General features: G+C 40.1%; 1 protein-coding gene and 1 long non-coding RNA gene across 4 annotated transcripts in view; one reads left to right on the top strand and one right to left on the bottom strand.

The window, feature by feature from the left end:
- The window catches only part of LOC116658688, a 35,406-nt gene extending 20,299 nt beyond the window's left edge, over positions 1-15,107 (top strand). For both annotated transcript variants that reach the window (XR_004313944.1, XR_004313943.1), the window contains exon 3: positions 14,592-15,107. This is a non-coding gene — a long non-coding RNA (uncharacterized LOC116658688). The remainder of the gene's footprint in view (positions 1-14,591) is intronic.
- Positions 1-25,404, bottom strand: part of CD84 (CD84 molecule) — a 30,439-nt gene extending 5,035 nt beyond the window's left edge. The window contains exons 1-7 of one of the 2 annotated variants that reach the window (XM_032463908.1): positions 25,095-25,387; positions 9,874-10,221; positions 3,871-4,122; positions 3,357-3,476; positions 2,670-2,702; positions 1,129-1,226; positions 194-256 (exon numbers count right to left, since the gene is read on the bottom strand). In XM_032463908.1, coding sequence (XP_032319799.1) covers positions 194-256; positions 1,129-1,226; positions 2,670-2,702; positions 3,357-3,476; positions 3,871-4,122; positions 9,874-10,221; positions 25,095-25,140 — 960 coding nt within the window. In that variant the 5' untranslated portion in view covers positions 25,141-25,387. Of the gene's footprint in view, positions 1-193; positions 257-1,128; positions 1,227-2,669; positions 2,703-3,356; positions 3,477-3,870; positions 4,123-9,873; positions 10,222-25,094 lie in introns of both variants that reach the window. The other variant, XM_032463909.1, reaches the window with a different exon arrangement.
- Between the last annotated feature and the right edge of the window lie 1,202 nt (positions 25,405-26,606).

Genomic DNA, 26,606 nt, shown 5'->3' with positions numbered 1-26,606 from the left:
CCAGCCTGTGGATGGCCATGGACCTGGGGGACAGGGCTATGTGCATGTGTGGAAGCGGACCAGGCCCTTGGCAATGAATCCCGAGAAGCATAGAGCCCCAAGGGACCAGCTGGCACCTGGCTGAATGGGCGAGGTACAGCAGAAAGACTGGAACAGACAGGACAACAGGGATAAAAAGTTGGAAAGGCTTTACCTTATCAGAGCAGTGCACCATGGAATAAATTGTGTTCACTGGCTCCTCCTTGGTGGGGAGCACCTGTAAAACACCCACCTTCCCTTCAGTGAGGGAGCCCAGGCACAACCTTATGAGTCCCGCTTCCTACCTCTGCCCCCGCCCATCACCTCTCCCTGGTCCCACCTTCACTAGGTGGCCTCCTCTCCCAGCCTCAGCTCTGGTTTCATCCAGCTTTGGAGAGGATCAGGGTCAGGTCACGGGCGGGGAGCAGGGAAGAGTGGGTAGCAGTCGGGCTCAGTCTTAGCCAGACTTTTAGCTTTCCACGGGCTCTGCTGGACCCAGCTGACCTATCAGCCCAAGCACAGTGCTAGATTGACCAGGCAGACCTCGTTTTCCCCTTCACTCCTTGGAGACTTCGGGAGAGCAGTCTGGTGGGGGCACAGAAGAAGGCGATACCATGGAGAACCCTGACTCAGGGTGGGGGGGGGGCAGGCAGGTGAAAGACGAGTGGGAGGGGAGGCAGTGAGACAGTGCATCAGCGTGAGGAAAGCCAGCTGCTGCTGCAGCCAGACCAACAGGTCAAGTTCAAGGGGACCCCTCTCCATTCTGTGCCCTTGAAACCCCTTTAGCAACCCATTCACAAGTCAGGGACCACGTAACAGCCCTCACCTCACTGCAGGGACCCCCTTGTCGGTCCCCTATAGAGGGTGCTTTACTCTTAGTCATGACTCTCATCTAAGCTGGAGTCGGGCCTCCACGTGGAAGCTTAGGGCCTCAACCACTGGGGGCTGCCATGGGGTGACACTTGGCCACACTCCGTTCTCACAGAAGGACTCAGGGAGACATTTCCCTTCCATGGCATTTCCTGGTCGGACCCCCCAGGCCCTTGGCTCAGGCTGCTGTCTAAGCAGCAGTGAGCAGAGGTCTGCTGCCCCCGACTCCTGTCACCTCACCTTGGACGGGGGGATTTCATCATAGATTCTCGACTCTGCTCGCTGGGTGTCTCTCGAAGCCGTGATGTATGCGTATACAGTTCTCTTTGAGGCAGCATCTGTGTCACAAACAAACATAGAAGCACAGTCTGTGAAAGGTGGCTGAAGTCTTAGAGATGATCTATCCTAATGTTCTCTTTTTGAGATGGAGACACGACACCCAAAGAGGTTAAGTGACTCCCATCCTCTTGAGATGGATGCTTGGACCCCTGACTGTCTGTCCCTTTTCGAGGGATAACAGGTGGTAGGAGAAGCGCCTGGCTCAGGCCTCGCCCAGAGTTCACCGGGAATTCCTCTTTAACCCCAGAGCCCACATTAGGATAAGGAGATCCTCCCTAATCCTGGTGTGGGGACCCAAGGGCTTTCCTTAGTGTCTCTGACACTTCGCATCCACTGCCTTGCATGGCTAGCTGTCTTTCCATGTGAGGGTCTTAGTTTTTTCCACTAGTCTGAGTCTTTCTAGGTATGCACTGTGTGGGACTCTTGTGGTGCACACCTTAATGTTACCGCCTCAGTGCTAAGCACACAGTTGGTGCTCCACAAACACGCGTTGCTCACTTGATTGATTCACACAGTCAAACACTTGTTAAGCTCCCTCTCTGTGCCGAGCTCTGTGAGGTCCTTGAGAAGCAGGCAGGAGAGATAAGTCTCTACTTTGAAGAACTCATAGGCTGGTAGAGGCATTTCTCCCCCTGTACTGCTTTTCTTTCCTCCTGATGTGGAACATTTCAGGGTCAAGTTGAAAAGAGATGGCCAGAATTTGGGGTCTTCATAGTCCAGGACACCAACATATCCACAGACAACAAGTCTGAGCTGAGCACTATTACAGGATCCAATTTCAGAATTTAGTCCTTCCACAGACCCTGCTTCAGACTTAGTGGGTGAGCCAGACGGAATGCTCTCAAAGGACATTTATTTCTGTCCCACCTTGGATAAATGACTTCAGTCCCAGAAAGAAGGAAGGTGCATTTCCACATTTATCTCATTTGCAGATGAAAAACAGCCCTTTTTCCTTCCCAAGAGGCTGTGAGGGATTGACAACAGATGTGTCTTTGAGGAACCCTGAAGATCACCTCTGGCCCGGGAAGGTTGTGTGACTTCTCCCCATCATGAGACTCTTTGAGTTACGGTTCGTGTCATCAACTCTCTTCCCCCAGAGTGCCTCCTTCTGTGTCAAGCCCAGCCCCATCAGTTACAAGTGGAGTAGCCAACATTTACCGAAGTACTTATGATGTACCTTGGCACTGGGCCAAGGATTTTATATGTGTGATTCCATTTAATCCATTTAATAAGTCTATGCAGCATGCCCTACTTTTATACATTTTTTTTAACCACTGAGAAAATGGAGACTTACAGTGATAAAATAACTGGTAGTTCATAAAAGGTCAAGCTGGGACCTTCACCCCAGACTGCCTGCAAAGTACGAGCTCAGGCTTGACTACTCTGCTGTGAACTCATCTCTTCTAGTCATCATCCGGGGAAAATTGTGACTGAGAACTTACCAGGGTTCTTACTGAAGATCTTCAAGTAGGAACCTGAGAAATCAAACACAATGAGAGTCAGGAACGTGGACTCAGAGGTACAGCCTCTCTACATCCAGGCTCATTATTAGGATTGGTGGGAAAGGAAGATTTTTGGGGCGGACATTTTGGGTTAGGAGGAATGGGACAGTATAGTAATCCCCTGGGGCCTAAGATCAGGTTTCCTAATTGCAAATGGCACAATTACAGAATGATCTAAAGGGATCTAATGACCATGGAATACAAAATTAGTACATGTCCCTCAATGACCTCCAAAGGTCATAGTCAAAATAGCATGGCCTTGGAAGAGACCCAGGACACCCTCTAGTCCAGTCCTCATTTCACATGTGAGAACACCGAATCAGAGAGGTAAAGATACATGTTCAGTGAAGCACAGCTTGTTAATGACAGGGCTAAATGTGAACCTAAGTTCTGGGCCCACCACACCCTGGTGATCTCAGTAACAGATTTTGAAGACCATTCAGGGTAATGACATAAGCATTTAGGGCCATCTTTCTGGGAGAAGGTGAGGTGGTGGGGTGGGGACTGTAGGAAGGCTGAGTCCCTGGAACAAAGGACATTTATTTCCGCCCCACCTTGGATAAATGACTTCAGTCCCAGAAGGAAGGAAGGTGCATTTCCACATTTTACTGTCTGGGAAAATCATACCTTGTCTTCTCTTGCATAAAAGGAACAAAAGCACTGAAGATAGAATGATTATCAACAGAGCGAGTACAGCCAGCCCACTCAGCAGCCCAGTGCGGCGTGCATGGAGGCCCAATGCGATGTCTGCAAATAGAAGATGCAGTGAGGTTGACTCTGGGGAAATAGTCCCAAGAGGCTGGCAAGCTTGTCTACATTCGGGGCGCCATCGATTCTGGGTGTCCTCTAAGGGAGGGCCAAAACTCTGAGGGAAACTGCTTTCTGCTATTAAAAGTCAGGATCAGAAACTGAATCAGAGAGCCAAGCGGAGGCTGCCTCAGAGCACCCTGATGTGCCTGGCATCTCTCAGAAGTCTTTGGACTCTTTTCCAGGGCTTCCTGGGAGGAGAAGCCCCCGGGGTCCAGGCCTGGCATAAAGGAAGCACCTTCCCCGGGAGGACGAGGCCCAGATTCAGGCCTTCCAGCAGGTCAGAGTCAGAGTCATATCTGAGACTCCAGGAGAGAGGGACAGAGCTGGTTACCTGTACAGAGCTGCTGGGCAGAGATGGAGTTAGAATTGTTGCTGACAGGGTTCCAGGCTGTACACGTGTAAGTCAGCTTTTGGTTGTCAGAGGTCTGGAAGATTTGAACGACATTACCCACTTCCCCCAGGGGACTCCAACTGTATGTCACATTCTTTTCTTCTTTCTCCATAGAGCATGTCAGTGTGACATTACAGGTGTTGTTCACAGATGTCATTAAACTCTGAGTAATTTTTGGCTTCCCAAGCCGACCTATGAAGGGAAAAACACACGAGCGAGTGGTAAGCTAGAGCTGGCTTCTACCAGCTTGTGAGAACTGACTGTTAAGTTTTCAGAAAATTTTCATGATGATTGTTAAAAACTTACAGTGAAATAAATTATATTAAAAACAAAGCTAATAAATACTCAAAACTCATCACTTTCTAAATTTTTTGGACAATTTACTATTATCTATGCTCTAGAAGTTATTTATATCTAGTATATCTGTCCTTGGTAATGATGTGCAAAGTCTTCCCGACTCTGCATGTCTTAAAATCAGCCACCCTGGGAGTATTTACACCATATTGTTTGGCAAATGCTACAAAGTAGCTTGATTTTCTGCTTTGTTGACTGTCACTCTAGACTTAAGAAAGCAAAAGACGAAAGGGTACTAAAGCAAATTAAACTAAAAAGTGCATCCCGTCTGCTGCTGCCACATTATGAACAGCACCAAAAATGTTGGAAATGTTCTTCCAGTATTTGAAAACCATTATCCAGTTCAGCAAAGAAGTTGCTCGCATCATTGACGAACAAGTGAAGTTCCGATACATATGTCTTTGTTGAATCACTTTTTTCTTATTAGTTAAATTAAAGCATGTACCAATCTTCATACTGGTTGCATTCATCCATTCCTCATGTTGGTTCATTCATCAATTGCAGCTGTAGAATGGCTGGGATTTAACTGTTCATCAAAAATCAGTGAAAGCAAAAAAAAAAAAAATATGTGCAGTATATTGTGTGTATGTATTTACATGCAATATTTTGTATATGTGCAGTCACATTGTAACATTTCTACCTAATAAAACTGAAAAATGAAAAGATATCCAGTGAAGGCATTCTGTGACAATTGACTATGTGGAATTTACATTAAAAACTATTGTATATTTTATTATCACTTGTGCAACTGGGTGTCATACACCTTTTATGGAAATAAAATTCACAGTGTGCACACACAGCCTTTCTGACACCATTAAGAATCAGTTGAATATTTATCAGCACACCACTGCATGAAACACTCGTTAAGAACCTTTTTTTGGGCTCTGTTTTCTGGTGAATGTGTGTCCTCTTTAAGTTTTGTTGTTGTTTTTAGTTTTGTTTTAAAGTGCCCATGGTGAAAGTTAAAACCTCTTTAAAAGTTCATTTAAAAAATGTTTTTACTAAAGCAATCAAAAGGTAAACTGTAAAAGTTGTAAGTAGTACAAGATTACTAAAAAGCAATTATATGTAAGTTGAGGCAATGGCTAGATCTGGAGCTGACAGAAGGAAAGGAAAGCTCTTTTACCAGGAGATAAGAAAATGACCACATTCAGAGTTGGTAAGTTTAGTTTGTTCTTGGCAAAGCTGCTGTGTTGCGGTTTGTTCCTTCGACTACAGCCATGTGAGGGAGGGAATAGAGGAAGGAACCGGCACATAGCTTTCTAATTAACATGCAGTCTACAGAGGCAAAAGATTCAGCAGTGTAAATACAGGAATCATTTGTGGGTACTTGTGAGGGAGTAGAACATGAGAAGTTAGCGCTGCAGGTCTTTGAATCCAACCTAACCAGGAACCCTGGTCCTAAGAGTCTCTTAGAGGGAACCATTCCAGATCAGAATTAGTGAAGGCTTGGCAAAAGAACTTCTAAACAAGTTTGGAGCAAAGACTTGATTAACTCTAACAGTGATGAATATGTGTATGCATAATGAAATGTGAAACTTGATTTATAAGATTTATATAATTGATTTATATACATCTCTGCTTTTGGTTCACTTATTTTTAGAAAGACTTTTTGTGTGTGTGGGTGTCAAGGTAGGGATGGTGGTGAAGAATAGGATCCCATCTCATTTTTCTCAGCAGGACCAGAGATGTTACCTATGCAAAACTGATGGGCAGAGAAGGTCAAAGTTGTGGCTGACAAGCCTTCATCCTTCCAAGTCAAAGAGTGTGGAAGCCATTGGAGACCTGGTTCAGAATCCACGCTCCACTATTGCCTAACTATGGAATGATGGCGAAGGTATCCAGCTTCACCAAGCGTTAGTGCCCTCAATTATAACACGGGGATAACAATTTTCTCCAGCTAGAGTGGTTGTGATTTATAAAGACCACTCTAAGACCTGTCTGTCTGCCTATGTATCTGTGTATCTATGTATCTATGTATCTGTGTATCTATGTATCTGTGTATCTATGCATCTATCTATCTATCTATCTATCTATCTATCTATCTATCTATCTGTCTGTCTATCTAATTATCAGTCTACCTGTGCTTGTATGTACATTAATTTTCTATTGGAGAGGCAAAATAAACTGACAACAGTCACTGCCTCTGGGAAGGGAGAATTGTATTTCACTGTATTATCTTTTGCTCTCTTTCTGCATATATTGCCTAAATATGTATAATCTTCATGTATTTTTAAAAATTAGGTGGTAGAAGCCCAGACACATAGGTAGTATTCAATAAATGTCAGTCTCCTTTTCTTTGCCTTCTTAGCTAACTGGCCCCAAAGTACAGATTTTGTCGTAAGAGCTTTCTCTAAGATTTTACAGTAGTCTGCCCTAATTACTGATGGTGTAACACCTCCTAAAGACTGAGTAGGTAAAACTAAATGTATAAAGGTATGAAAACAAATGTCACAAAATTGAATGACCTCTTTATTTTCTCAACCAAAGCTCCTGAATGAGTCAGATACTTTCTGAAGTGTCTACACTTGGATATGATTCTTTGACTTTGTCACTCAGGCCCAATTCAGAGTCTTCTTCATCAAGGGAAACCTTCATAACTAGAATCTAAAAGGGGCTAAGGGTTAAAAAATTAGTAATGACTGCTAGTTATTAAGTATCTAAGGCCATGCACTGTACTAGGAGCTCAATTAACACTATCTCATTTTATCCCAACTATTACAATCTATATTCTTTAGATAAGGAAATTTAGGCACAGAGAAGGTAAACAACTTGCCAAGGTCACACAGTTGGCAAGAGTTCTAATTCCAACATTAATACTCTTTCCAGTATGCCTTCCGTCCAGATACAACACGATTCAATTATGCTATGTTAATTAAGCACTTACAATTGCAAGCACTGTATTAGAACCTGAGGCTATTATGATTAATTCATTTCTCCAGTCAATACTTCTGCAGTACCTGCTATGTGCCAGGCAAGATAGGCGCTGGGGAATAGTGATAAACTTCATATACAAGTCCCTGCCTTTATGGAACTTGGAATTTTAGTGGATTAACTGTTTACCTGAATTGTATATATTAGCCACATTTCTGGTGGGGCAGATGGATGGTAAATCTTTGAGTCATGGCTCAAATATTCTCTGTGCTAGAAATTAGTGCTATCCAAATGGAAATAAAATGTGAATCACTTATATAATTTAAAATTTTCTAATAGCCACATTGAAATAGTAAAAAAAAAAAAAAGGTAATATAATGATGTATTTTATTTAACTCAATATATCCAAAATGTTATCTTAACCTGTAACCAATATAGAAATAATTAATGAGGTATTTTGTGGGATTTTTTTTTTTTTTTGTGCAAAGACTTTGAAGTCTAGTGTGTATTTAACACTTAGAGCACATCTTAATTTGTACTCATCACATTTCAAATACTTAAGAACTGCATGTGGCTAGTGGCTACCATATTGCACAGGCTAGATTAGCACTTCTCAAACTTCACCACACGTAGAAATAGTCCAGAGAGAATGTTAAAATACAGATTCCTGGACTTCACCACCAAAGATAAGAGTTGAGGCCTTAGAATCTGCATTTCCAGTAAGTTCCCAGGGCATGCGGATGCTGCCAGTGCACAGACCACACTTTGAATAGCATTACATAACACACCATGGATATCTCCCGGTGAATTGTGGTAATTTAAATGATGATAATAATGCTTTTAAAAGCATTTTGCATTAGCTACTGGAGAAATTAAAATTAAAACCAAAATGACATATACTACATACCCATCAGAATGGCCCAAATTTACAAAAATGGTGATAACGCTAAATGCTGGTGAGGATGCTGAAACATTGGATCATTCATATGTTCTTGGTGGAAATGTAAAATAGTTTGGCAATTCTTTTAAAACTAAGATGACTCTTAAAAGTTCTGGAGAGCGCTATCAAACCATGAAAAGACATGAAGGTAATGTAAATGCATATTACTAAGTGGAAGAAGTCAACTTGAAAGGGTTACATACTGTATGATTCCAACTACATGACATTCTGAAAAAGACAAAATTATGGAGACAGTAAAAAGATCAGTGGTTGCCAGGGGCTGGGGAGAGGAATGAATAAACAGAACACAGGAGGTTTTTAAGGCAGTGAAACGATTCTGAATGACACTATAATGGTGGCTAACTATCTATGTATTTGTCATTACCCATAGAATGTATGACACCAAAAGTAGACCCAAATGTAAACTATAGATTTTTGATGATTATGATGTATCACTGTATATTATCAATTGTACTAAATGTATCACTCTGATGGGAAAAGTAGATAATGAAGGAGGCTGTGCATGTTGTGGGGGGCAGGGTGCCACTGGGAACTCCCGTACTTTCGTACTCAATTTTTCTATGAACCTTGAACTGCTCTAAAAAAATAGAATCTATTTAAAAAGGGGAGAAAAAAGTTCTGGAGCTGAAGAGAGACGATGATCTCATAACAATGTGAATATACTTAATGCCACCGAACTGTACACTTAAAATGATGAATATGTTAAATGTTCCGCATATTTTATCATGATAAAATTTTAACAAATGGATTTACCAGATGATTTCATTCTTGGGCATTTATTTTCAAGAGACAAAAACATATCTCATGCAAAAACTTGTACACAAACATTCATAGCAGCTTTTTTTTTTTTTTATAATAGCCCTCAAACTGGAAACAACTAAAATGTCTCTCCATAGGTGGATGGTTAAACAAAGTAGTACATCTATTCCATGAAATACTATCCAACAATAAAAAGATGTAACCTATTGATACTTGCAATAATTAGGATGACTCAAAAAATAATTAGGATGAGTGAAAAAAGCCAATCTCAAAAGCATGCTTACTGCATATTCTATATATGCAAAATTCGTGAAGTAACATAGTTTTAGATATGAAGAATGGATTAATGTTTCACAGGAGTTTGGGAGGGGAAAGGGGGTGGTAATGAGACAACAAAGGAATAAAGGAATCTTGTAACATTGGTACAGTTAAGTATCTTGATTGCAGTAGTGGTTATGCGAAGATACATATTGTACAACTGTTGTACAGAGCTACACATATACACGTAAATGAGTGCCTGTATAACAGATGAAATCTAAATAAGCTCAATAGATTGTGCCAATACTGATTTCCTGGTTTTGACATTGTCCTGTACGTACGGAAGATGTTACAACTGGGAGAGCCTGGGTGACATGCACACAGGACCTCCCTGTACATTTCTTTACACTTTTCTATGCATCTATAATTATTTCAAAATAAAAAAAGTTATTAAAAGTACTTTGCATACACTATCTTACTTGATCCTCACAATAACTATAGGAAGTAAACAGTATGATTATTCACACTTTATAGAAAAGGAAAATAAAGCCCACAGGAAGAGTATATAGCTAAAGGCAAGCAAAGCCACATCCTCTTGATAAGTATTGATATATTTATGTAAGTAGTTATAAGTATAAAAAGATTTAGGGAACCCAATTGTCAGATATATAGATATTCTTTGGATAGAAAAGTGCAAAGTAAAAATGAAAAACGAGCCCTGTCTTCCCACAACTTACGGTAGACTTGAAGGTTGTAGCACCTGGTGGTGGTGGTGAACTTCTCAGGGGTCTTTGTATTTATGTCAGCTTTGTAGATCCCTGAATCTTCCATCCTTAGATTTCTGAGCTCCAGGTTGTAGTTCTGACCTGAGACATTTATTCGTTCATGGTAATTTTGGTGGGTTATAGAAACTGTAGGTTCTGCTCCTGAGTTTCCTGGTACTACAAAAGCAACAGATGTTTTGGAATTCCAAGCAATGCTGGTAACCTCCTGTGATTCTTGGATATTTAAGGGGAAAGTGACTGACTCCCCCAGAATCCCATTCAACATGAGGATGTCTGTGTCACTTCCAGCTGCTTCCATATCTAAGGACATAAATAGAAAATTACAGCCATTTGACTTTTTCATCTTTTAGAGTTCCCTGTCTCCCCAGGCTTGAATCTCCCTGAGGGGCAGCTCATCCAGTTTCTTGAGGATATCTTTTTTTTTTTTTTTTTTTTTTGCATTCTACTATAGGTATATTCTAAAAGATTCTTATTCAAAAACTAAGTTTCCCAGTAAATTTTAAGGGATCCATTTCATTAAAAACATATTTATCTAGACGTATAGACTCTGAGAGCTAAAAGGAATTTGAGACCATAAACCTCCAAGAGATCTGAGATATTAAGTGTTTTTCTCCCCAGGATCATATTGTCAAGTGGCGGAAGACCTGGGACAAGAGCCTGAGATGATTACTATGGTCTTCACAAAAAACAAAGTTAACATTTATGCCTCTATTCTGAGAAGGCAGAGAGTGCTTTAGAGGCTCTGGAGTAAACATTCCCCACGTTGGTAATTTTGAGGGGTCTTTTTTGTTCACTGCTGTATCCCCAGTCTTTAGATGAGTACTTGACACAGGGTGGATGCTTAGTATATATTTGTGGAATGAATTAATAAATGGAATTCACCTATGTGTTGCCTAGGCTCTCTTGGAACAACTTCTGAAGTAAGCAAAGTTCATTTATGAATGAATGAATGAATGTATTTATTAAAGTTCAGCTTTGTTTGAGATACTATGGTAGGTATTTATTAGTTTATAATACAAATGTTTGTTGAGGCAAGGAGCCGGGGGGGGGGGGACAATGGTGAATAAAAATAGATGCAGTTCCTGCTCTCTGCAACTTAACCCTTAAAGGAGGAGAAAGATGTTGATCAGGTAACTAACTACCAATGACGTAAATGTCACTGTACTTTGAGAGAGAATAGGAAGGGAACTTGATTTGTTCTGGGAATCCAGAAATACTTTCAGGTAAAAGCTGAAGGGTGAGTTCTTGTTGAAATCTAACACGGGAAAAATGAAAAATTAATCTTCTTCTCTTCCCCTTCATTCATGTTACAAAGATAAAATCATCTGATACATATTTTATAAAATGAAAGGCAATATAATCACAAAGTGTTACTGTCTTTTCTTCCTCCTCTTCTTTCGTTGCTCTGTTACTCTCACTGAGCTCTGTTTGGTGTGAAATAGCATTTTGAGCCAGCATGAGTGATATTCAAAATCCTTAATAAACAATAAACACAGCACTGACCAATCAGAAAAGGCTTCAGTCATAAACATTAACAATAATGGGGCCATTCTAATGAGTACTGGTTGCACGTAAGCCCCAAAGAGCAGAACCAAAGTTTCCCACGTAAGTGAGTTCAGAGTGACCCTAAAGTTTATCCAGGGCTTGGCATAAAGAGGGCAAGAATAAAGGTCACTGAGAATATAAGTTATTCTGAAATGTCAGAAGAACAAAGAGATTTCTTAATCTGATGGTGGTGTCTCACTATGGCCACCTTACCCTCTAACCCATAACTCCTGGATGGCCAGGGACTACTGATCTATACCTATTTCCTCTCAGAACACCCACGATTTTCCCTTAGGAGGAAGATCCTAGGCAAGGACTGGAGACTTAGCTGGGGTGGGCTAAGTGCAGAGGGAGATGTAACAAAGTCCTGGGGGAAAGGGGTACACTAAGGACCCTTTTCTACATTTATTAAGTGCAAACTAAGTGCCAGATGCTGTGTTAGGGACTCAGGGGTAACTAGGAGGTGGCAGACCCAAGGAGCTCACAGCCCAGGGAATAAGGCATTTGTGTATACAGTTGAACAATAACACAATGTGATGGGTGAGAGCAAACCACAGGGGGAACAGAAGGAGAGACTAAGCTTGCCTTGGGTGGCAGGAATCAAAGTTTACCAAAATCCATTTCCTTGAACATTAATTCTCTGCAGATAAACTCTTCCACTGGGCTGATGATGTCTGGAATAGGGACACTTGGAGTGTCCCAGCCTACATCTTTGAATGTCCCAGACATGGACATGTGGCCTGTGCAGTCATACAGAGCCTTGAGCTCAGAAGGACCTGAACTTGATTTAATGCTGCTGTGTCACTTTGGATTTCATAATATTATTTGAACAAGGGTCCCCATATTTTCATGTTGTACTGGGTTCTGCAAATTATATAGCTGGTCCTGGTGTCAGATCTCCCAAATCTTGTAAGTTTTTGTTTTTGTTTTTGTTTTTTTTGATATCAGGCCCTGGTACCTAATTTCCATTCTACACTTTGGATTCAGGTTCACATGTGAGAAGGCAAAAAAGGGTGGGTTCCATATATTTATAATTCTGGTGGGTTCTCTCATCAAACTCAGGAAGTGTGTAAGCAGTTTGCTAAGGCTGAGACCTTCTCAGTAAGAGGGGAGTAGTACAGTCACAAGTTGGTTGGTGTATGATGCTGATTTTGAAGTATGTCTTATCTCCTGTAGCAAGTCATTCAGGAAGTGATGCTGGGGTGAAGTGGTGGGAGTGGCAGAAAGGCAAAGCTGGGGGAAGTCCTGCTGCTTTTTTGTACTCTGGTGTTGTTGGGCTTGCTGAGAACAGACGTAGGGCTTGCAGTTCTGTCACCTTCAAACACTCCAGTGAGGTCTGAAAGAGGCAGCTGCAAAAGCATAGCATGTTGTGGAAAGATAGCGAGGCTGAAGACATAGGTGCCAGTACTTCTACTTATGAGCTGGGCAACCTTATTAAAGTCACAGGAATTTTCTGAATCTCAGTTTTTTCATCCATAGAATGGAAACAATAACTATAAAATTTGCCTATCTAATTAGTGATCAGAAAATCATAGAATATGAGTGGAAATGCTTTGTTAACCATCACAGCAAAATAAATGTCAGTTATTTCTGAGGCTATTAATGATAATGACTCTCATCTTCATCATCATCTTAACAATTAGTACATGCCCTTTGGGGTTTCCCTAACCCATTTCTATGATGGCCTTGGTGACACCAGGACCATATTGAAGAATTTATAAAGAGCCATTATTAAGGGCTGATTCAAGTAAAGTCTAGAGGGATAGTTTTTGGTTTCACTCCACCTGGTAGACTTTATTCTTCTCTTTAAGACTGCAGTTAAAACAAAAAGAATCCCCATATCAACCAACCCCAATATTTATTTTTCTAGATCCTGAAAGGACTCAAACATTATATTAGTGTTGGAGGAGACCTTAAGAAAACCCAATTTCAGAGAGAACTTGTGGCACAAAATATCTTAAGGACTTACCATGAAATGCATTATGCAAGTCTATGACCAAGAAATTTCCCTGTCTTTTTTAGAAATTTCATATCTGGTAAGGGAAATAAGACACACACATACACATAACTCTCCTTTGCAATGTTAGGTGGTACATAATAAATTCAGATGAATGGTAGAGACAGTCATTGCAGCAGGAATTCAAAGAAGGGAGAGATCACTTTGAGCTGCAGTGGTCAGGGAAAACTTCTTGGAGAAAACAGAATTTAAGAAAAACCTGAAGAATGAGTAGAATTTTACTGGATAGAGGGAAAGGATGGGTGTCTTGGGTCCTCAGGCCCTGAATAAAAATTTAGAAGCGAAGAATGTGTGATGTAGGTTGCATAAGCATAGATTTGCATAACAGAGTAGAGATAGATAAGGCTGGAGATATAAATTAGGTTTAGATTTGGGACAGCCTTGAGTTTGAAGTCTATACCACAGGCAGAGGGGAGCTATTAAAGTTTTTGAGAATAAAGATTAAAATAATGTTTTAGAATCATAGTGATATGGTAATGAAGTGTAGGAAGAATGAGAGGAAAGAGAAACTGGACTTGAGAGACCATGTCAGAGGCTATTGTAGCCATCTGGGCATGAACCAGGGAATGATAATAAGAATAGAAAGGAAGGGCTGTATTTGAGAGATAGTGCAAAGAAAAGCAAGCAATAAGGAGGCATCTAATTAAATTCAGCTGTTCAACAATATATTTTGTGTGTCTACTTCATGTCAATAGAAAACTAATTAAGTTGACTACAGGAAAATTGATTAAGTTTATGCTGGAAAGACACCAAAAGGAGAAGACAAGTTTAGGGTTAAAAATACTGAATATGGGATGATGATGGACCATCTAAGTAAGCAGTTCGAAGGATGGTAGATAAGAAGAGAGAATGGGTTTAAAGTATTGTTTTGGGGCGGGCTGTGGCAGAATCTGCTAACTGCTTTCCAATGGTTCTTTTTGCCCCTAATTTTTAGCCTGGAATATGGACACCCAGAATAAACACTATATTGCCCAGCCTTCTGCTAGCTCAGTTTGGTCATGTGACTAAGTTCAGGTCAATGGGATGAAAGTTCAAAATGTTGTATTGACTTTTATGTCTTTAAGAAGAGGACACTTGGCTTTCTTCATCACTTCTTCACTTCTTGCAGGCTGGAATGCCATGACAACTGGATCTCAGACATTTTGGATCAAGAAGAGGAAGCCAAGTATTGAGAATTGTGGAGCAGGAAGATTGAAAAAGTATGGATCCCTGATGATCTTGTGAACTATTCTACCAATGGAGCTGCCAACTCCAGATATTTCACATGGGCAAGAAATAAACTTCTTTCTTCTTTAAGCCATTCTTATTTTTGAGTCTCTGTCACTTGCCATCAAACTGAAATCCAAGTCGTTTAGGAACCATCTATGGAAAAGAGGTGATTGAAGAAGAGGGTCACTTGGGAAGAGTAAGGCTGAAGTCCAAGGCTGAGCCTGTGAACCGTGCCCACAGTCATAGAAGAGGCACTATCAAAAGAAACTGAATAGACCAAGTGGTAGGAGTGGCAAGACAGTCATCAATGGTGGGTAATATCTTGGAACCCAAGAGGAGAAAGAATCTCAAGAAGATGTCTAATTGATTAGTCAGTCTGATGTCTAATTATTCAAAGTGTTCAAGTGAGATAAAGACTGAAAATGGCCCCTAAATCTGCCCATTAGGAGACTACTGTTGGCCTTTGAGAATGTAGTGCAATTTAAGATGTTTCAAGTGGAAGCCAGAGTATAGAGGATTTGAGGATAAAATAGGTGGTAAGGGAGTGGAGAAGCCTGATAGTGAAAGAAAGGTTATAAAATAGAACCATAGCTAGAGGGTCAAGCAAAGCTGACTTATTTGATTTTATTTTAAAATAAAAGATATTGGTGGGGAGAGAGTGGTAGGGAGGGAGAGAAGAGAGATATTTCCTTGATGGCATCTGCTCTAGGTTAGGTGCTCCTACTCACGCAGTTGTGTTTCTCTCTCATAGTACATGCCACGTTGGGTGGTAGTCACGAATCCTGTTTCTGGACACCGTGAATCACTTGAAGCTGGGGACCTTGAATTCAAATCCCCAACCCAGCACAGTGGCCACTAATGCTTGGGTGGAACAAAAGATGGAATGGCAATGTCACACAGCGAAAGGTTTTCAACCAGAGGAAGGCCGTGTCTTCATCTGAAGTGGAAGGAAAAAAGGAAAGGAAGAGCAGAATGATAAGGGTATTTTGAGGTGTTTTGGGGGGTAGGGATTGAAGAAAGTCTGCTTGGTGAGGTGGAGGGAACACAGGTTTGATGGGTGTATGATCAAGTTCAACCCCTGACTCTATGGAGGCCCTTATCTTCCTTTACTACAGGCTAGGATGTAATAACGTCTGCCTCACAGAATTATTGTGAGGGCACATGGAAGGTGCTTAATGCATAGTGGGCATTTTGGAGCAGGGAGAATAAAATAGCAGACAGTCATGCTTGCTGGCCTTCACTTCTTCCATAATGTAGGAGGCGAGAATGGGCAAGGGTTGGACTAGTTAGGAAATACAAGGGTAAGGGTCGCAGGTTTTGAATCCAGGTATATTTGAACCTAGATATGTTATATTAAGAAAATTATTTAAATTCTCTGGTCCTCAGGTTTCTCACCTCTAAAATGTGGATAATTATTAAGTGCAATTATGAAGATAAAGCACTTAATAAAGCACTTGCACATATAAATGGTAGTTGCTATTATTATTTTTGATGATCATAAAACATTTGAGGAAATGCAACTCTAAGGAACACCCTAGGGAGTTAAGAAGAGATTGATTATGGGGATAAAGGGACTGTCGAGCAGCCTTAGGAGCCCAATGAAGAAGTGATGACCCACAGTCAAAACATCCCCCAATGAGTGTGATTTCTTGACTCCCACAGCCAGACCACACAGCAGAGAAGGGTCAGAGAAAAGCAACACTTCTAGAGAAGAAGCAAAGGCAAGAAAAGGCTGGAACCCTGGGGAGTGGGCTTGGATGGAAAAATGTTTCACTGTGACCCCAGGTAGCTATAGTGAAGAAGGAACCTGAGGGGTAGGGTGACACCAGTTTGGACAGAGAGCACTGTGAACAGCCTATTCATTGGAGCTGGATTTCCCCTCCTGGAGGAGAAGCTGGGGGCTTTTCCCAGCCTAATATACCTTTCTATGTCTTAGGTGGTCACTCCTATTTCCCTGGATGAAGCCTTGTGTATGGATGGACTTTACAAATATACCATTCATGATAAAGTAGCTACCAAAACCACTGACTGGAAGAAAGCAAAAGAGAATATGAGAAAAAGAAATGTGTTTGGAAAAAAAAAACAATCAGAAACTTCATCTGGGTTAGAAATATTGATGGAATAGGAGGACTTTAACTGGATAGAAGAAAATTCTTCATAGCTGAGCAAGAGAAACTTACTAAAGAAGTGTTGGGTGGAATCCAAAGTGATTTTGAAATATCAAATATTGATGACAGTGGATGGGTGTTCAGACCTAAAATGTCGTAGTTCTCCTTAGAGTCTATTAAAAACAAAGATAGCATACACTTGGGGTTTTGAGGGGCTCCCTAGTCTCCTTTCATATACTTTGCCATTTTCTTCTAGACCGTGTCTGTTCTGGTCCCTCCCGCTCCCTCCTCATTGCCTACCCTTCTCTCCCCTACTCACTCCAATCACACTGGCTTCCTCATCCTTCAGACCAGTTGGGAACAATTGCTGTTGCCTTAGAGACTCTGTACTTGCTGCCCTCCTTGTCTACAGCACTCTTTCCAGCACTCTCTCACTGTGAAACAGCTCCCATATCATCTCATCAGAGAGAGCTTTCCTAATCGCCCAGTTTAAGTAGCACTCCCCTCCCCATCACTCTCTATTGCCTTGCCTTACTTCCTTTTTCTTCCTAGCCGTAACGACTACTAAAACATTGCGCGTATTTACTTACTGTCTATCCCACCCCGCACTCCCATGAGAATATAATTGCCATAAATGCAGTCTTTGTCTGTTTTGGTCACTATTATTTCCCTAACAGTTAGTGGATGATTATTAAATATTTGTTGAAAGAATAAATACTTTTTTGGCTACTGACCCAATTACCCACTTTCTAGCAATAAAAAGGAAGGTAGAAAATTCAGAGCAAGAGTAAGACTGAGGGCAAGAGAGAACTCTACTGGTCTCTGGGTCTTAGTGTGGGATGTCCGGAATGTAAACTGATTAACAAGGAAGAGCAATTGGCTAACTGTAACTTCTTTCCACTCCAATATTCTTATGCTGTTAACAAATTTTTTTTTGTGTAGATCCTCGGGCTGGGGAAATCATAACCTGGTTAGTAAAAGTGTCTTGAGCTAGGGATCAAGAAACATGTTCTAGTCAAGGCTCTGTTGCCAACCAGCTAACTGACCATGACTAAGTCACTTACCTGCTAAACCTCAGGATTCTAGTTGGTAAATTAAATAAAATTCCTCCTCCACTTTGAGAAATTATGAGGATCAAATGACAAGAGAGTGCTGTCAAGTGTGTACAGTAACAGAGAAGAATCTAGAGACCCCAAAGGGAGTCTTGCCCCGAGGAGCACTGTCTTTCTGCCCCCGTGTCAGGCACTAGGAGTTAGTGATGAAGAGCCAGGCTGCCTGAGCTTGAATTCTGCTTCTGCCCAATTCTAGCCAGGAGACCATGGGAAAGTTAACAACCTCTCTGTGTGTCGGTTTTATCAGCTTCAAAATGAAGCTAATAGGCTAATAATAGCACTTACTTCAAAGAAATGTTATGACAGTTAAATGAGTTAATATCTGTAAGCCTCTTAGAAAAGTACCTGCCATCTACTAGGCACCATATGTGTTTGTTATATAAAACAAAAAAGCACTGTTACAGAGATTAAAATAACAGCCCCAGGCAACTCTTATGGGAAAAAGAAGAGTTGGAGTGTTGGGAAGATCTTGGAGAAGCTCAACATGAAGGTATTCACAAGCGTGGAAATAAAGAAGGGTGTATGGTTGCTTAACAGCTACCTACACCCCCTCATTTCTTTAGGATCCTTCAAATAAGCATTTCTTGTTCTTTTTTCAGCACTAACTAACCTTCCCCATCTCTCCTCCCATCTACTGCTTCCCTTAATCCAGGCCTAGAAGGGTGACCAGAGGTAGACACACTCCGTGGCACTCAGAAGGGTGATGGTTGTAATCAGTTTTTCTCAGTGAAGGGAAGTAGCAGGCAAAGAGGAAGCAAAGGGTTAGCAGCCATAAGTTTTGTGTCATTCTCCATGATGATGAAAAGCCCTTGGTCATATGGTTTTTAAAAGGAGGAACCTAAATTACATCAAAAAAAATAAAATGCTTGGGAATAACCCTGACCAAGGAAGTGAAAGACTTAGAAGCTCAGAATTATAAAATGTTCATAAAGGAAATTAAAGATAATTTAAAGAAATGGAAAGATATCCCATGCTCCTGGACTAGAAGAATTAGTATTGTTAACAATAGCTATTCTACCCAAAGCAATCTATAGATTTAATGTGACCCCTATCAAATTACCCAGGACACTTTTTACAGAAATAGAAAAAAATAATCCTAAAATTTATGGAATCACAAAAGACCCAGAATTGCCAAAGCAATACTGAAGAAAAAGAACAAAGTTGGCAGCATAACCCTCTCAGACTTCAAACAATACTACAAAGCTACAGTAATTAAAACAGCACGGTATTGGCACAAAAATAGACATATGGATCAATGGAACAGGATAGAGAGCCCAGAAATAAACCCACATACCTACAGTTAATTAATCTTCAACAGAGGAGTCAAGAGTACACAATGGAGGAAAGACAGTTTGTTTGGCAAATAGTGTTGGGAAAGATGGACAGCCACATGTAAATCAATGAAGTTAGAACACTCTCGCACACCATACACAAAAATAAACTCAAAATGGCTTAAAGATTTAAATATAAGACAAGACACCATAAATTTCCTAGAAGAAAACATAGACAAAACATTCTCTGACATAATTGTAGCAATGTTTTCTTAGGTCAGGCTCCCAAGGCAATAGAAATAAAAGCAAAAATAAAGAAATCAGACTTACAAGCTCTTGCACAGGAAAGGAAACCATAAAGAAAACAAAAAGACAACTACAGACTGGGAGAAAATATCTGCAAATGATGCAACTGACAAGGGCTTAATTTCCAGAGTACACAAAACAGCTCATACAACTCAATAACAAAAAAACAAACAACCTAATCAAAAAATGGGCAGAATTGCTAAACAGATATTTCTCTAATGAAGACATACAGATGGCCAATAGGCACATGAAAAATGCTCAATGTCACTAATTATCAGAGAAGTGCAAATAAAAACTACAATGAGGTACAACCTCACACTGTTCAGAATGGCTATCATTAAAAAGTCCACAAACAATAAATGCTGGAGAAGGTGTGGGAAAAAGGGAACCCTCCTACACTGTTGATGAGAATGTAATTTGGTGCAGTCACTATGGAAAACAGTATGGAGGTTCATTATAAAAGTAAAAACAGAGCTATGATCCAGGAATCCCACTCCTGGGCGTATATCTGGAGAAAACTCCAGTTTAAAAAGATATATTCACCCCATTGTTCATAGCAGCATTATTTACAATAGCCAAGACATGGAAACAACCTAAATGTCCATTGACAGATGATTGGATAAGGAAATTGTTATACAAATATAAACATATATATATACACACACATATATATACATGCACACACACACATACACAATGGAATACTACTCAGCCATAAAAATGAAATAATGCCATTGCAGCAGTAGATGGACTGAGAGATTCTAATACTAAGTGAAATAAGTCAGACAGAAAAAGACAAGTGTCATATGATATCACTTGTATGTGAAATCTGAAAAAAGAGACAAATGAACTTATTCACAAAATAGAAACAGACTCACAAACATAGAAAACAAACTTATGGTTATCAAAGGGAAAACAAGGGTCAAGGGGAAGGATAAAATAGGAGTTTGGGATTAGCAGATATGAGCTACTATATATAAAATAAATAAACAGCAGTGTCCTACAGTATAGCACAGAGAACTATATTCATTATCTTGTAATAACCTATAATGAAAAAGAATGTGTGTGTGTGTATATGTATATATACATATACACACAAATTCTCAAAACAGAGATGGGATCCTGGCCATCCATTGTTTTAGCACTACTCCATTCAAGAAGCATATAATAAACAGTTGAATATAACAAAGGAAAAGTGGGTATGTTCCTCCACCAACATCAGTCCCCCAATTAATTGCTCATACCTCTTTATTTACCAGCTTCCACATAGACAAGTCTAGTTACCCCCAAACTTACATATTCATCCTCTAAGGTTCTAAAGAAAAAAGGTTTGACTCAGGAAATACTTGAGTAGCCTGAGTGACCCAGCATTCCTTAGGGCTCCTGTTGTGAAGGCACTTGGCCGCTCTGTGGGTCACCATATTGATCTCCAGGGACTGCCTCGGCAGATTGGAGTCGTGTCTTATCACAAGGATGCAGCTTCCAGCCTCTCCTTGGATCATGGGTTTTTAAGCTGATGTCCTGATGCTCAGTTTTCCCAATACATAATATGCTTTTCCATTTCTTTAACTGCTATAACTGGGCTTTTGCTTTTAAGGCCTTTCTAAGTGTCCATAGTAATAGTCTGCTTAAATCTCTTTCTAGAATAGAGGCTTTGTCTTTATCTTGAAGATTCTTCTCTATTAGGACTTTGGACCAGTGGCAAATTAACCCTTGGCAGGATTCTTCTCCAGTCATGAAATCCTGTCTCTAACCCCAGGATGATGGTCGGAGCTGATTTACCCATGCATAGATATCCAGGATGGGCCCACTCACTTCTCTTGGACTTTAAAGCATCAACTGCTGGAACACTCTGTGATTGTATTCTACATTGCAACAGGACATCAAGACCCTGATGATACTGGACCCTTGTTTGTTCTGAAGAAGCTAATTCAAGTCAACCCAAATCATGCTGATGTGAACGGCACTTGAATCGTGTCTAGATACAGTCATTTCCTTGGCTATTCTGCCTTGCTGGCCTGTCTAAACTCCTGTTATTGGCAAAGGCCTGCCCACTAGCCCACCTATAGAGGTGGGTGTAGAGATAGGCCCATCCTCGGCTGAATAATATTTTCTTGTTGGGAATACATCACCACTCTTCAGTGATAAATCTCAAAGTGTGATAACCATCAATAGTAGGGACAATATTTTATTCCACTTTGGCATCAAAGTGGGTGAAGGCGGCACTGCTCAGTGGTTAAGTCTAAAGACACTGGAGTTCAAATCTGGCTTCCTCCACTTTTTGGCTAAATGACCTCTAATTTTCTGTGTTTCAATATTTTCATTTATAAAATTTGGATATTAATAATACCCACCTCATAGGATATTGTGAGGATTAAACAAAATAACAAATGTAGGCTACTTGGAGTAATGCTAGTTGTGTAGTGATTGTTCTGTAAATGGTTAGTTATTAACTCTTATTGATGGGAGAGAGGAGAAGGGTGCAAGAGGAGAGAATGAAGAAACTAAAGCAAGAAAGGCGTGGGGAAATAAAAGAGTTAAAGGAGTGTGAAAGAGAACATGTGGAGGGAAATGGGCATGGAGCAAAAGTGGTGGACTCTTCTGCTTTCTACCCCAAAGGGTGGACGGTTAGTAGAATAGTTGGAGGGACAGTCAGAATCACGGTGTTCACAAGTCATGATGAGAAAATTGACATCAGAGCACAAGACAGTGAGTCTTGGTTCTTAGAGAAAACTTTTCCAACATGGAATGATCATGAGTGCGCACACTCAGACTTCTCTTATTTCAAGGGAAAAATGGGGATTTCTGACCTCGTTTTCCCATTGCCTCTTAGCTGATTCAATTGCTTTGAACTCCAGGTAAGTACATAAAAGTCAGTGTTGACTTCTAAGCCCAATGCTAAATATAAGGGACCACCTCTGCCAGGAAGAGCAGCAGGAGGGGTTTAAGGTATATTTTTGCACTCAGGATATGTCTGTGGAATAATCTTTTTAAGAGGCAAGCAGATCCACTTAGCAAAGGCAAATGGTACATGAAAGTACTTCTGATTTTGCTGCTGTAAAAACAAGCCCCTACCCCTCCTTCCCAGGTCCCTGACAAAATGAACATTTCATCCCTGGTTTCCTCTTCCAGAACCCCAAAAGCCCACACCTCAGCTCATATTCCTACCTTCTTTTCTCCTGCTCATGTTCCTTGGATCATTCTAAACAGAGGAATCTTGCCTAGGATCTCTGTGGGAGAAAGCCCTGGCTCTTCCTAACACTAGGTAAAAAGCAAGTGTGAAAAGCAACAGCGGCATTAGCTGATACTCGTTAAGCACTTATTATATTCAGGTACCACGCTAAGCATTGTACATGAATTATCATTTTGATTCTCAAAACAATCCTATGGTACTAACGGTCTCCCCATTTTGAAGTCTAAATAGCAGCCCTGGGGCCCAGGACAGGCCGCCTCAAAATATGCCAAAATGGCATATTGATTATTTTGAATTGAAGTTGCTTAAGAAGCAGACACTGCAGGAGGGAAACTCTGGCCCTTCTCTGTCCCCCCGAAAGCAGAAAATACATCTCCATGTGCAAGGTGCATTCCTGCATCTGAAGGTAGAGGCCATCCTTATTGCCAGATACAGGGAACTCAGGGCAAGAAGCCTGTATAAACGTTAATTTACTACCCCAAGCCAAACTCTGTTTAGATTCTTCACTAATTAAGCACCCAGAACCTAAGTATCTCTGTCTTGTCAATTTCCCACAAATTTATTGTTTCTTTGTCTAAAAAGTATAAAAGTTGCCTGCTTTAGCCACTCCTTAGTTCCCATTTCTATGAGACCTCTGTGTGCATCAATTAAAATTTGTTTCTTTTCCCCTGTTAATCTGTTTTGTGTCAATTGTATTATTAATCCAGCCACAAGAACTCAAGAGGGATAGAGGGGGAAATAGCCCCCTTCCTGACAACAGGTGGAGTTCATATAACTTTCCCAAAGTCAATCCAGCTAGTGGATGAATGATTTACTGACAGCTGATTTGACAACTTCGATTTCAGTTTCACAGATGAGGCAAGTGTATCTTAGTGCTACCTTTTACCTTAGCACGTGTTAGCCCTTTGAAGAGCATCAAGTACTTTAAAACTGAGTGACTGAAGAGGTCAGAAAAGAGTGGAGCAGAAAGAGCTATAGCCTTGGGATTAGAAGAACAAATGTCCATTTCCAGTTCTACCAATTTCAGGTTGTGAAATTCCAGGTGAATTGTTTAACCTGAATCTTAGTCTATTTTACATGATGGGATTAATAAAATCTATCTTGCTTCTTATTTCAATGATTTTAGTATGTCTCACATAAGAACATAGGCATAAAAATTGTAGAATGCTTTGTAAATTAGTGGTATCAAATACCACCCTGTCCAGCCCTTCTTTGGAATATTGGGGACATCCCTAGATTTCCATTTAGGTTCTATCCAGCTTTTTCGCCATCTACTTGCATTTTCTACTTGTGTGTCAGGGTGACTAGCATGGGCTCCAAAAACTTGGTGTGCCTAGTGGCTGCAATCTCCATGAAGCTCACCTTAAAGGAACTGCGCTCTAAATGATCAAAGGAACCAGAGAGACCAAGGCCCACTGATACTTCCTTTTCAGGAAATTCTAACCCACTAGATCCTGTGTTCTAACTCAGGGGAAGAATTTACATTTCCTGGGTTGGTGAGAGATACTGTAAGTAGATTTAGCAATGCCAAACTGAGTCAGTTTTTATATAAACAAGGCAGTTGTTTGGATTCAATGAGATGATATATGCAACGATGAAACAATCCCAGAGCTATGTTAATGTTACAGAGTTTCTTTGTCCTAACAAACAACCACCAATATTCATCTGCCCTTTATACTTTAAAGCCGTAAGTAAGAAAAACAGAATTTTTAGTTCGTTTCTTTTTCGAGAACTAACTTATTTGTAAAACAGGGATATTAATCTCAATTACTTTAATAATCCAATTATCTTAGAGTTTTTGGAGGACAGAAACAGAGTAAGAGCTCTGAATATGCTTTGAAAATAAAAGGAGTGAAGTCCTCGCTTCAATCCCCAGTACCTCCATTAAAAAGATTTTTTTTTTTTTAAGAAAATAAAGTGAGCTTATAGAGATTAAGTTTTTACAGTGCGGATTATAGTCACCCATCACTCGAATCTGCTGGAGCAATGAAATATAACTAAGAAGGGCATATTTCTAAAAGAATTTTTTTTTAAAAAAGGCCATATTTCTTTTAAAATCTATGTAACACATTCTAATGCTGAAAAGAAATTGCTTTTAAGTTTTCCCAGGTTTTGGATTTATCTATTCTTTTGTTGGTTTTCTGGGCAAGTCTATCACACGCTGACTCTTCTGAACAGAAGGGTTTGTCTCAGACCTTTAGAGGCTGAGTGCAGATAAAATTCAGATAAATAAACTGTAAAGATGAAAAAGTTATTTAGATCTTAAGTCTCTCCCCAGACATTTGGATCTCTTTTGAGACCCAGAGTGTTTCTGTTAAAACAGATCCAAAGGCCACTTCAATGTCTTCCTTAAGGGCAATTTCTAAAACTTAGCAGAAAACTAGGTGGGGATCAGCAAGGATCAGAACTCACAGGTTTGTAGGTTAAGGAGTAAGATCCACAGGTGGTGACACGCCATCTTCTTCCAGGGTACAATCTTCTTCGGACGTGTATGGCAGTCTTCCAACAGGGAGCCAGTTTCTTTTCAGTTTTCTTGCTCCTTTTTATAGTCACATCTAAAAAAGGAAGTGTGAGCTAACAGATGTAAGACAGGCTAGTTTTTCCTGTTGTTGAAAGTGCCTTGCATTAATAATTTATTCAACAAATATTTATTGAATGCCTACTATGTGCCAGGCACTATTCTGGGCACTAGCAATATAAACAGCAACAAAGCAATTGGTCTCCCTCCTTTCTTGGGGCTCATGTTCTTGTTGGGGGGAATCAACAATTAACAGGCAGTATAGTGTGGTAAGTGTTGTAAAAGGGAAAAAAAGGGGAACTGAGAGGGTAGCACGAGCAGTGGACAGGCTAGGACAGTGTCGAGAAGGCTTCCTGAAGGAAACTTCCTGAAGGAATTGACAGCCAAGCTGAGCCAGATCTGAAGAGTAAATTAGCATTATTAAGTGAAAGGTGGGAGGGAATAGGGAATAGGAAGAATGTGTTAATGCTATAGGAGCTTAATAAATGGTAAAAACTAATGTTATATAGAATTATATAATCATATAGTTATTCGTATATAATCATTATAAAATTATATGTGATAATAGTATATGTATGTGATCAGACAGCATATGCTTATGTTATATATAATTATATAAATTATATATTATGTATATAATTATAATTGAGCTACATGTAACACAGGACTGTTCTCTAGTAGAGGCCCCCAATCCCTGTTAGGATAACAAAGGCCTTGTATGTATATGAAGTGTGAATTTCATTATTAATGAGAATAAATATTTGGGTCCAGATGCCAAGCAGTTTGGACTTAGCTGCTTTGGGGAGTGCAGGGAAAGCTGAAGACACAGGCCCTGAGATCTGGAGGAAGTAAGATTATGTACAGCCTTGCCCACTGAGAGGAATCCTCAGCCAGCTAGCTCATTCCTAGGCAGTGTGAGCCTCTGGAGTCATTTACTGAACAATCCTTAGTGGTTGACTTTGAGAAAGGAAGTGTCATTGCGTTCTCTGTGATATACCCCAAACAACTATAACCAGGAATCCACACATATTTAAAATGCTTTCAAATATTTTTTGTTTTATTTTTCACAATAAAATCTTTAAAAATCTTGTCATTAATTTTTCATGCTTTATTATGTCCTTTTTAGTGTCTGTCTTTTATTTTATTTTTCGTTATTTTCTTTTATGGCAAATTGTCTTATGGCCAATTATCTGGGCAGGGAAACTGCTTGTGGCAAAGATTCTTACTGTGAAAAATACCAGTAACTTTTCATGAACCTGTTGGCCATCTGTGTCTTTTTTGGATAAATGTTTATTTAGTTCCTCTGCTCATTTTTAAATTGGATTTTTTTGTATTTTTGCTATTTATTTATATGAATTTTTATATATTTTAGATACTAATCCTTTATCATATATTTATTCTGCAAA

This window comes from Camelus ferus, chromosome 21 (genome assembly GCF_009834535.1).
Source record: "Camelus ferus isolate YT-003-E chromosome 21, BCGSAC_Cfer_1.0, whole genome shotgun sequence".
NCBI lineage: Eukaryota > Metazoa > Chordata > Mammalia > Artiodactyla > Camelidae > Camelus > Camelus ferus.
This window is presented reverse-complemented; position numbering and strand designations above follow the sequence as displayed.